General features: G+C 36.1%; 1 protein-coding gene across 1 annotated transcript in view; it reads left to right on the forward strand.

The window, feature by feature from the left end:
• The window catches only part of DNAH6 (dynein axonemal heavy chain 6), a 233,739-nt gene that overhangs the window by 91,957 nt on the left and 129,305 nt on the right, over positions 1–12,477 (forward strand). The window contains exons 36-40 of the mRNA XM_025050893.1: positions 2,408–2,590; positions 3,135–3,278; positions 7,737–7,958; positions 8,775–8,922; positions 10,782–10,939. Coding sequence (XP_024906661.1) covers positions 2,408–2,590; positions 3,135–3,278; positions 7,737–7,958; positions 8,775–8,922; positions 10,782–10,939 — 855 coding nt within the window. The remainder of the gene's footprint in view (positions 1–2,407; positions 2,591–3,134; positions 3,279–7,736; positions 7,959–8,774; positions 8,923–10,781; positions 10,940–12,477) is intronic.

The following is a 12,477-nucleotide window of genomic DNA, read 5'->3' on the forward strand; positions in this document are numbered from 1 at the left end:
TTTCTGCCTTGGCATTTATGTGATGGTGTTCTGCCTTTTTTTTTTTTTTTTTTTTCAAAAGAAAGATTTATTATATAATGGTTCCTAGGCTGTTGCAAATAAAGTATTTTTCTTTCGGTTTCCAGTAGGTGATGTCTAAGTCTCTTGGATCTCTCTTTTTTATAAAGTCTTAATATTGTCTTTTTTTTTTTCCTTATAGATGTTTAATCAGGCTCGCTACCCTCAGTGTCAGTTCCTGTCAGTCTTAGTGACAGTTTCGGTAGCATTTGCTCTGATTCTCCTGGGGCTCCGTGGTGATTGGTGTCAGAGGGAATGGAGTCAGAGGCCTTTTGTGTTGAGGGATAGGGGCTGCAGCTCAGCCTCGGTCTTGCAACGGTGGCTGGTAAAAATCAATTGTTGTTTTTTGCCATCCCCACTTTTCTGCCATCATCTTTTCTCTGCCTTCTGCTCTGATGACTGGACACTCCCACCAGCCACTTGGAATTCACAGCACTCTCAGGCAGGGCTGTTCAGGGAACTCGCTGCAACTTCTTCCCTCCGCCTCCTCCTATAGGGAGTTCTGGTGGGTGTAAGAGGTGCTTCTTTGTTCCTCCCAGTCCACAGCCCAACACCCAGGATTCTGAGCTATGGTAGCTCTTATGCGCAGATCTCATGCTCAGATGTGCTGGTGTGCAGTTTGGGTGTTTTTTGTTAAGTTTTAGATGTTCAGCTTACTGTTGTATCAAGGGGAGAGATCTAGGAATGTCTCTCACTCTGCCATGTTTAATCCAATCTCTCCCTTCCTGTTTATTCTAAGGTCACCATTGAGTTTTAAGAGTTTTTTTTTATTTTGGATACAAGTCCTTTATTAGATATGTGTTTTGCAAAGGTTTTTTTTTCCCAATCTGGCTTGTCTTTTAATTTTCTTAACAATATCTTTCACAGGGCACAAGATTTTAGTTTTAATGAAGTCTAACATCAATTTTTCTTTATGGACTGTGCTTTTGGCATTGTATCTAAAAACTCATTTCTAAGCCTAAGGTCACTTAGATTTTCTTCTCTGTTATCTTCTAGAAGTTTCGTTGTTTTGCTGTATAGTTTTACATTTAGGTCTATGATTCATCTTGTTAGTTTTGTGAAAGGTATAAGATTCATTGTTTTGCATGTAGATGTCCAGTTGTTCCAGCACCATTTTTGAAAACACCAGTCTTTCTCTATTGGATTGCCTTTATTCCTTTGTCAAAGATTAATTGGTATATCTATATGGGTCTATTTCTGAGATCTCTATTTTGTTCAATTGATCTTTGTCTGTACTTTTTCCAATCCCACACTGTCTTGATTACTGTAGCTTTATAGTAAGTCTTAAAGTTGAGTAGTGTCAGTTCTCCAATTTTGTTCTTCAATATCATGTTGAGTATTCTGGGCCTTTTGCCTCTTCATATAAATGTTCTAATCAGTTTAAGATCCATAAAGTAATTTTCTGGGATTTTGATTCAGATTGCATTGACTCTATGTAGATCAAATTAGGAAAAACTGACATCTTAACAATGTTGAGTCTTCCTATCTATGCACATGGAATATCTCTCCATTTATTTAGATCTTTGGTTTCTTTCATCAGAGTCTTATAGTTTTCCTCATCTTGTATATATTTTGTTAGAATTATACCTAAGTATTTCATTTTGGGGAGTTAATATAAATGGTGTTTTATTTTTAATTTAAAATTCCAATTGCTCACTACTAGAATATATGAAAGCAGCTGGCTTCTGTATATTAATCTTGTATCCTGCAACCTTGCTATAAGTGCTTATTAGTTCCAGGAGTTTTTTTGTTTCTGTCAATTCTTTGGGATTGTCTTTGACATAGATAATGATGTCATCTGTGAACAAAGACAATTTTATGTCTTTCTTCTCAATCTCTGTGCCTTGTATTTCGTTTTATTGTCCTATTGTATTAGTTTGGACTTCTAGTACGATGTTGAATAGGAAATGGTGAGAGGGGCTGCATTCTTTTTAAAATTTTTGGAAATTATTCCTACTACCTTACATAGATATTTTTAAGTGGTTTCTTTTGTGGTTCTTCTTTTTCATTGTTCTTAATTGTGAGAGATATCATCAATATAGAAGACTGCATGAAATGCATATTAACAGTTTAACAGATGATTATAAAATAAAGACCTGTGTACACATTACCAATCAAGATGTAAGACATTATCAGCTACCCATAATCTCCTCATGTGTCCCTTCCAAGTCATAGAAGGTTTTTATTATCTATCTATCTATTTATCTATTTATTTATTATGTGATATTTATACCTTTTAGTCTAAAAGTCACAAAATATATTACAATATAAAGATAGGAACCAACCCATTTCTAAACTTAATTACATATTTCATCTGGTCTTGCTAAAATATTGTTTGTTTTATTTTCAGCTGAATAAGGAAACTGAAGAATATATATTGAACCTTTTTCAACGTTATGTTGATGATGGTTTACATTTTATCAATAAAAAATGCAGCCAAGCAATCCCACAAGTGGACATTAGCAAAGTTACTACACTCTGTTGTTTATTGGAGTCTTTGATACTTGGGAAAGATGGAGTTAATTTGACAATGGTATGAAGTATTTTATTACTGCTATAAAGCTAGAAAAATGAGATTATTGTATAAATGCTTTGCAAAGAAATAACTCCAGATTTTCTGTAAAATGATAATTAGATTTTCAAGTTAATGTTTCAGGGGACTAATGACTATGAATAGGTTAATAGAATCCTAAAGTTAGAAGGAATGTTAGAGAGCCTATAGTTTACTCTTATACTCAATGTTTAAATTCCCTTACATTCTAAACATATTTCTAATTTGTGTCTGTCTAACAGCTACTTAACCAACTTCATGCCCAGAGTTGTAATGATCAGTTGAAAAACAACCTTGAGTTTTTTTTACATATACCTCGCCATTCATTTTCTCATCAGAGTATTTAAATTTGTACTACTATAAAACACCACTTTATGAACCATTAAATGAAGTATAAGAAACATACACTGTGCTTTTTTAAAAATGCATGAGACTAAACAAAAGAAAACAGCCTTTAGACTTTGAGATTTAAGATTCTTTTTATGTTAATATAAAATGTTAAAATTATTTCTCTTTGTTTTTTCAGGAACAAACAAAACTGAACAGTATATTATGTCAGACTTTTGTATTCTGTTATTTATGGTCTTTGGGTGGAAATATAACTGAAAACTACTGGGATTCTTTCGATACATTTATCAGAACACAATTTGATGATAATCCTGATGCAAGGGTAAGAGCCAAATAAATTTAATTTTAACATATTAACTCTAAATCAGTAAACCTAAACTTCAAGATAAAACTTTAAAAGCCTTAGTTCTACTAGAAATATAAATTCTTCACTAAGAGAGTTTCTAAAAATTACTCACTTTTTAACCATAGAAACACTTATTGTAGGCATCCTCTCCCGGCCATATGAAGAAAGTAAGGTTAAAAAAAAAAACTACATAAAAACTTCCTACTATAAATGAATATTGAATTCTACTTAGTAAACTTATTCTTCACAGTGTTATTATTTAGCAATTCTGAAACTACTTTCTATACATTCTAAGACTGAGCAAATTTATCAAATATATTGAAGATGATGGCAAATGGGTTTCTCACTGTTAGAGAAGGGATTTATAAATATGGAAAAAGATTAGAATATGTTATTAGATTAAAATTGGAGATATTGGTACCTGTGGATTCCATATATATGTATTCATAGATACATCAATTTCCTAGTTCTTTATGCTTAAAAGAACTAGAAGCAATTACAAATCAGTAGCAATGAACATACCCAGTATGCTGATTTCTAAATACTGTTCCCACAAAAGAGAACCAAGTCTCCTTAGTGAAACAGCTGATTCCAGGACTGGGGAGGGAAAGTGCAAAATGAGCCTAGAACATCTTATATCAGATAGTAAAGAGATGCTCAGAGAATGATGGGACACGTCAAAAGAACACAGGAGCTAGTTCAAAGGGGTTATTACTGGCCAAACCTAGGCAAATTTGAGCATCAAAATAAACAATGATAGTATAGGATTATAAGCCTTTGAATGAAATAAAAATCTGTGAGTCCATACTGATAATGAATAAATGGGAGAAGGAAGCTCCTCCTTATAGTAGAATACCAATTAATCTGTACAGGAGAAAATATGGAGTCAGAAAGTCCTTACTTTGTAGCTATTTTGGTAATAATTGGTATAGCAAGAATCATTAATGTATATTAAAACTAGTGGGTGAAGTTTTGATGAGAAAAAATATTTACATAGTTTCAAAGTATCTCCTAGAAATCATTGCTTAATCGTAAAGAAAAAAAATAATATCTTTGCAGAAAAAAAAAAACCCTTGTACACACCACCTTAACTAAGTTATCCATTTACTATATCAATATTAGGACAAACCTATATTTCCTGTTATGGTGCACTGAGAAAGATACAACCTTGCTTCTTAGGTATTCCTTTCAAAAGCGAATAACTTGAATCTGTTTATGAGGATACACCTGGACTACCCAAACAGTCTATAAAATAAAGTAGCCTATATTCTTCAAAAATGTCTGTTATGAGAGACAAAGAAAGCTGGAGAACTTTTCAATATAAAAAGACTAAAGAGATATAACTAAATGCAATGCATTATCCTGAACTGGATCCTAGACTTGCAAAAATATAGCTACAACAGACATTATTAAAACTATTGGCAATATTTGAATACGGAATGTAAGGTACATAACATTATATCAGTATTCCATTTCCTGATTTTGATCATTTTACTGTGGTTTATAATATCCTTGTTCTTTAGAAAATACACATTCAAGTATTTAAGATAAGATGGAATAGTAAAAACAACCAACTCTCACAGCATGAAAAATAATAATAAAGCAAATGGGACAAAATGTTAATAATCAGTTAATCTAAATAAAGAATATATGAGAGTTCTTTGTACTTTTCTTTTAACTTTTGTGTAAGTTTTAAATTATATCAAAATAAAAATTTACCAGAATAAAAAAATTCCCTAAATCAAGATTCTGAGCCTTATGGATTAGGACTTTCTAGCAGATATGAAACCTTGCTGGCTCCTCAAAATAACTGTATCATAGTTGGACAAGATAGACCAAATTGAGGACTACTGGGAATTTGAGATCAAGAGACAGACCCCTCTGAGGCAAGGGAAGTGACTTGAGATCATCAGAGGGCAATAAGAGATGGCCCAGAGCCATCAGTATTTAGTCAACAAATATTTATTGAAAACCTATTACATGATAGACACCATTCTTGCTACTATGGCTAAAGCAAATAACCAAAATCCCTAGCCTCATAAATCTTACATTACAGAGATGCAAGTCAAAATATCAAATATTTAGGAATAGACAAATGTAAAATATATCAGCTGATGATAAGTTCCAAGAAGAAAAATAAGGCAGAGTGAGAATGATAGAGAGTGCTAGGCTATAGTGGGGCACTATTTTATATATGTTAGTCAGAAAAGCTTTGCCAATAAGGTCATATTTGTACAGAGTCCTGAAGAAGGTCAACGAGCTAGTAATTAGCTAGCGGGGAAGCATGCCAGTCAGAAGAAATAAGTACATTTTCTTTTCTGGGTTGTTAAAATAGCCTATTAATTATTCTCTTGTCCAATCTAACTCGCCTCTATACCAATGTTTTGTTTTGTCTTTTTAATTACAGGTTACAGTCTATTAATTGGTCATAAAATCTATTGAAAGAGTCGTAATTCAGGTTTTAAAATTGAAATAGCCACTATCACAACTTTTAGTCAACACTATACTGGAGATCCTAGCTAGCACAATAAGGCAAAAAAAAAAAGAAAAGAAAAGAAAACATAAACTATGGAAAGGAACAAGTAAAACTGTCAATATTTTCAGGAAACATAACTGAATAGTAGAAAATCCTAAAGAATCTACAAACAAATGATTAGAATTAATAAATAAATTAGTAAGTTCATTGAATACAAGTCCACAAAAGTGAAATTTTAAAACAACATTATTTCAATAGTAACAAAATATCAAAAGTTAGGAATATATCTAAGGAAAGATATGAAAGACTACAAACTACAAAGCATTGCCAAGAGAAATTTTAAAAGATCTAAATAAATGAAGAGATATATTATGTTCATAGATTAGAATACTCAGTATTGTTAAGATATCAGTTCTCCCGGTATATTCTGAAAATTCAAGACATTTCCAATCACAAAACCCAAAAGATTTTTATGGAACTTGGCAATCCCATTATAAAACTTATATGAAAATGTAAAAGACCTATAATAACCAAGAGAGTCTTAAAGGAGAACAAATTTGGAGTACTTAAACTACATGACTTCAAGAATTCAAGACTATGTAACTACGTGAGGTGATGGATGTGTTAACTAACATTATTGTGATAATCATTTTGCAATATTACATGTATAGAATCACCACATTTTATGCCTTAAACTTATACAATGTTATGTGTCAATTATATTTCAATAAAGCTGGAAAAAAGAATTTAAGACTATAAAGCAACAATAATTCAGAGAGTGTGGTATTAGCACAAGGGTAGACAAGCAGACCAGACAGGCAGACTAGTGACTTGCCTCAGAGGAGGATGTAGGTGTGGCTGGTATTGACAGGGAAGGGGAAGAAAAGATCTTTCTGAGGTGCCAGATATGTTCAATATTGTGATCCAGGGATGGTTACATTGAAATTTACATAGGTGAAAACTCTTTGAACTGGATTCTGAAAATCAAGCGAAAGATGCTACATTATACCTCAAACGTTTTTTAAAAAATAGACTAGAACAGAAAATAGAGTGAATTGCATACTTGTACACACATATATATGTATGTACTAGGTCACCTTGTCAAATGGATTTCTAATCGAGTCGCTGTCATATGGTCTTGAAGCACCACTACACTGTTCTGCTGCCAGAATGAACCTTCTGAAATGCATCTAAACATGTCACCCACCTATTTAGAATCCTTCACTGAACTCTTGCTCCAAACTCTTAACAAGTGTGGCTTTTCATGACCTGGCCTGTGTCTGTATTTCCTGACTCATCTCTCACAGTGTGCAGTGCTCTCATAATTCCCAGCATGTATGGCACTTTCCATGGCTTCAGCTTCCCGACCTGTTTTCTTACTCTGAACCCAGATCCCTCTCAACCCATCCCAGCCTATCCCTTCTTTGCCCATCTGGCTCTTGCTTGTCCTTCAGGACGGAGCCGTAGTATCACTACGTAGCTCTTAGAAGGTTTCTTAAATTTTCCACCACCACCCAACTCTCCTGCAAGTAGAAATGAGCCATCCCTCCTCTGTGAATGTACTAACATCTGTTAGAACCCTTTTTTTCTCCAAAATGTCCTTGTGTCCCCCATGTGAATTTCGAGGCCATTGAAGGCAGAGGCTGGCTCTCATTCAGCACTTGTCCCCAGAACCAAGACAGTATTTGTCATAAGTAAGCCCCTGAGTTTGGAACTGAATGCTTTACAATTCTAATATGGCGTTTTAATATAATCAATATATTATTTAGATTTTTTTTCATGCATTGTGTTGCATAATTATGTTTAAAGAATTAAACTCAGATACTGAAACAACTACTCTACAAAGGTAAAAACAATCCAAATCCTTTCATGTTCTATGCCTGCCTTTGTTTCTGTATGAATGTTTCTATTGCCATGTGTCAAACCTATTGAAAGTGATGATTAATTTTATTCTTTAGCTTCCCAGTTCTGGTGATCTGTGGAGTATTCACGTGGACTTTGACACCAAACGGCTGGACCCCTGGGAACGAATTATACCCACCTTCAAGTATAGCCGAGATGTTCCATTTTTTGAAATGCTTGTCCCTACAGCTGACACAGTCCGCTTTGGGTATCTAATGGAAAAACTACTGGCAGTCAGGCATTCGGTGTTATTTACTGGAACAACTGGAGTTGGCAAGGTAGGGAACCTTCAAACAGAATGTCTCTCCAAAAATGAGGACGTGGGGGACTTAGAATTGTAAGCTCCACGAATAACACATTATTTCTCAAGTTAAATTCTTTTGAATTTTGTTCATTTTTTCAGGAGGGATGTAACTATGTTAACTCTATATGGACCTTGAGAATTACTCCAGAGTTTGCCAGTTTCTGAATAAATCTTTGGTATCGATACTATATAAACTAGAGGACCCTGGGGAGTAATATTTGTTATTTTGGGGCTTTTATGTTTTATCCCTTGGAATTTACGGGGCTGGCACTGCAAAGGTGAGGGTGGGACCTGGCCAAAGCAGTTTGTGTCCTCAGTGGACTACTGATGAAGTCCAGTTTGTCCCCTCCTGCCCATTTCTTTCTACCTCACACAGCAATGGTGTTTGGAAAATGAAGAGTATAGGAGGAAATGCTGATTGTTTGACCATCTTGATTTGGGAGAGTCCATATAAACAGAGATTTTCTGTTTCCTCTCTAAATTATTTTTAAAAGAAGTTTGGATCCTTCTGTGACTCTTGCTATTAAATTGACTTAGATGGCAACCAAGGTGAATTTGCTATAAAACTAAGAAAATTTTATCAAGATAGAGCTGATTAAAATATTTCTTTGGCTCTGATAAAGGTAAGTGAATAGAATTTCCAGGATGAGAAAGACAGATGTTTCATTCTGGCTTTAACCTCTCTCCTTTTATCCTGTTTCTTACTTGTTATAATGGATTATTACTGACAAAGACAATTGAAAGATGTTATAATGAAGGTGAAATAATTAACATTTTTCTAAATTTAAAGTCTGTTATTACAAAAGGATTACTAAATAAAATTCAAGAATCAGCTGGCTATGTTCCTGTTTATCTAAATTTTTCTGCTCAAACTTCATCTGCAAGAACACAAGAGATCATTGAATCAAAACTGGAAAGGAAAAGAAAAAATATTCTAGGTAAGAATTATCATTTTCATTTGTCTCACACAAATTATTAAGTTAATAAATCACAAAAACAGTTCATGTAATAAAATTACAATTGGATATTTCCATTGCTTAATTTTATTGTAAAGGTGATTCGGTTAATGATATTCTTTCCTGTGCTACAAATCTAGATATCTTACTGTTAGCAAGCAAGTTATTTGTTTCTATCAGCATGTTCAATGCACATCTTCAACTTTGTCTCTCCATGGCTCAAAAAAAAATCCAGTCATGTCATTTTCAAACATTAATTTCCTTTATTTAAAACAAACAAAACAACGTCTTTATACCTGCTACACTGAGTTATCTGAACTCAGTAGGGAATAAGCATGAAACTTTTGTTGTTTTTTTTTAGTCAGTGCTTTTAGCAAGGCTTTGTTGGACCTCCCTCCCCACTCCTTATTTTGAGTCTGGTTCAATGTAAAGCTTCAATCCCAAACCCAACTTTAAGCTCTTCCTCTCCTCCGTCATAAGCTAGCTTTGTGGTTGAAGGTGCTGGAGGTGGAGAGGGGCGTGGGTGCTCTTTTATTCTTCCCTCCCTCTCTCTAGGAGACCCTGCTGTGTTTGTTATGGGAGGAGAAGCAAAGGACAAGTATTTTCTTTCTACCTGGTGTTTAGATGGGCTTCTGCGTTAATTCTCCTTGCTTCTCTGGCTGACAATGAATGACTATCCTGCTTTCTGTATGGCAGGCTTCTAGGAGCGGGCTCTCTGAGGGACTCCCAAAAGATTTGTGCACAGGTCAAGCATTGGGCTCTCCATTGGAAAGTTCCCTAATGTTGGGAATCAGGGTCTCAACTCCCTCAGTCCCACCTCCCAGAGGTACATTCTGCAGCCTCTTGCTGCTGGGATTCACTCGCCCAGCTCACAGACCTCCTGGGTGGAACACCAACCAGAGCTCAAGTTCAGCTGCCTTCCACATTGTCCATCATCTAATAGGCCATGCGATGCCAAGCTGCGGAAGTACCAGTTGTTTCACTGCCCCGCTCTGTTCCCTTTTTCCTGCTCAGGTAGGCACAGGGCAATGGATGTCAGTCTTTTTATGGGGGCCCCAAATATTTACGAATGATTATTTTAATACCCTTCCCTACCTCCTATCATGTTTTTTTGGTTTCCAGGGACTGGACGATGGAGTGGGGCACTTATTTTTGCCTTGGTTACCTTGGAATTGTCAGATGCTAGATGCCAGCGTGGGTAGACTCACCTCTTCTGCTTTTGAGTTGTTCTCTTTTCTCTGTGATCACTTATTCTTTTTCTTTTTTTCTTTTTCTTTTTTTTTTTTTTTCTAACAAGCGTGTGTATTGATTTTCTTTAAGTTAAATGCGGCATTGCCCAGCTCCACTGTTCTGGGTTTTCTTTGGATGTGACCAGGATGCTTTTGAATATTCAGCCCTGTTAGGGGAGTAGTGAGATGGCATTTATGTAAGGAAGCTTTTGGAATTCTTTGGCTTCCTACTATGAAAAGAATATGACCTTTCGCACCCCATGCCCAGGCCACATAATGGGTGAGAGGCACGGGAGTGTCTGAGACTGAGAAAGGTCAGGAAGCTAGAATGTTGGCAGCATCGTGCACCTTTGAGAGTAAGGGTGAGAGACCCTCTGACAATGTGGACATCCCGGCCAGGTTCACATCTCCCTACAGGAGCCTGGATGGGGCCAGAAGAAGGTCTCTCCTCCTCGAAGCAGGACTCTACCGGGGCCCTCCTTGCTCCTGAGAAAAGAACTGAGCTCATTATGACCTACGAGCTATTTATTGAGTCCAAAGCCTTACCTAAACTCTGTCTTCCATTTTCCAAGGGCAATCATAATTCTTATTAAATTCATTTTATTTCCCCAGGAGCACCGGGAAACAAACATGTTGTGATTTTCGTTGACGATTTAAACATGCCCAGACTGGATCGCTATGGCTCTCAGCCTCCAATTGAATTACTTCGGCAGTATCAAGATTTTGGTGGATTTTATGACAGAAACAAACTCTTTTGGAAAGACATACAGGTTGCTTTAAGTTTTAAATTACTTTGCATATTTACATTTAAATGTTAAGAAATGTAATATATTAGTTTGTTAGGGTTGCCATAACAAAGTAACTCAAGCAATAGAAATTTATTTTTTCACAATACTAGAGGCTGGAAGTTCGAGATCAAGATATTAGCAGGGTCAGCTTATTCTGAGGCTTCTCTCCTTGGTTTACAGACGGCCATCTTTTCTGTGTGTCTTCTCATAGTCTCCCCTCTGTACCCATCTGTGTTCAAAACTCCTCTTCTTATAAGGACACCAGTCATGTTAGATTAAGGCCTACCCTAATGACTTCATTTTAACAATTACCTCTTTCAAGATTCTATCTCCAAATAGTCACATTCTGAGATAATGGGCATTATGGCTTCAACATAAGAGTGGCCAGGGAGAGGGAGAGAAAGACACAATTTAGCCCATAACATATGGCTTCAGTGCTTCTTACGTGTAATTCATCAGTCCATATTGAGTTCTCGTTGTGCTTGATTCAAGAGATTTATGGGTAAGTGAGACAGCACTCACTTCCCAGAGGGCTCAGCGTTGGAGGGTAGATGGACATGTATTTATAAGGTAGGGTGAAGAATGGAGAGAGATAGGAAGGAGGCATGACTGGGGCTGGGTTGAGGATGAAAGAAGCCTTCCCAGAGGAGGTGAGGTTGGACAGGGTTTTGTAGGTAGTGCATGGCAAAGCAAGGAAAGGGAGCATCTTGCATCTCAGAGGCAAGAATTTGGAGCAGCACAGTGGTGTGGAATGTGCATACCAAAGCAGCAGGAAACGCAGAGGTCAGTCAAGTAGGCCATGGTTCCAGTGATGAGGAATATGGATTTATCCTCTAAGTGATGGGGAGCCTCTGAAGGACATGTTATGGAAAGATCGCTTTGACTGCAGGAGAGGGGTGGGCTAGAGAGGAGACAAGACCAAAGGCACTTACAATAGCATGTGTTCATCGGTTGATGACAATGTGACAAGAGACTCACAGGAACCTAGCCTTGTACTTGCCCTGAGGAGATGGTTCATTGTGCATTAATGCAGTGCTCCTGATGACTTTATAGAACACAAAGACCACAAACAATGAGCATTAACTATACTTAGTATTTGGTGAATGAATATATTTTAATATAAGATACAAATTCTTACCATTATTTTTAACATTTTATTTTTTTATTTTCCCCCTCCTCCCTTCCCCCTCCCTTCTGGTAACCACTAGTCCATTGTCCATGTCCATGAGTTTCTGTTTTTTTGTCTTCTCTATTTGTTGCTTTTTGGTTTATATCCCACATATGTGATATCGTGTGTATTTCAACTTTTTCTGTTTGGCTTATTTCGCTTAGGATGATTATTTCAAGGTTTATTAATGTTGTTGCAACGGCAGTATTTCATCTCTTCTTATGGCTGAGTAATATTCCATTGTATATATGTACCAAAACTTCTTTAGCCAACCATCTATCGTAGGACACTTCAGTTGCTTCCATGTCCTGGCCACTGTGAATAATGCTGCTATGAACACTGGTGTGCAAAT

The sequence above is a fragment of the Pteropus alecto genome, unplaced genomic scaffold (assembly GCF_000325575.1).
Source record: "Pteropus alecto unplaced genomic scaffold, ASM32557v1 scaffold117, whole genome shotgun sequence".
Classification (NCBI taxonomy): Eukaryota; Metazoa; Chordata; class Mammalia; order Chiroptera; family Pteropodidae; genus Pteropus; species Pteropus alecto.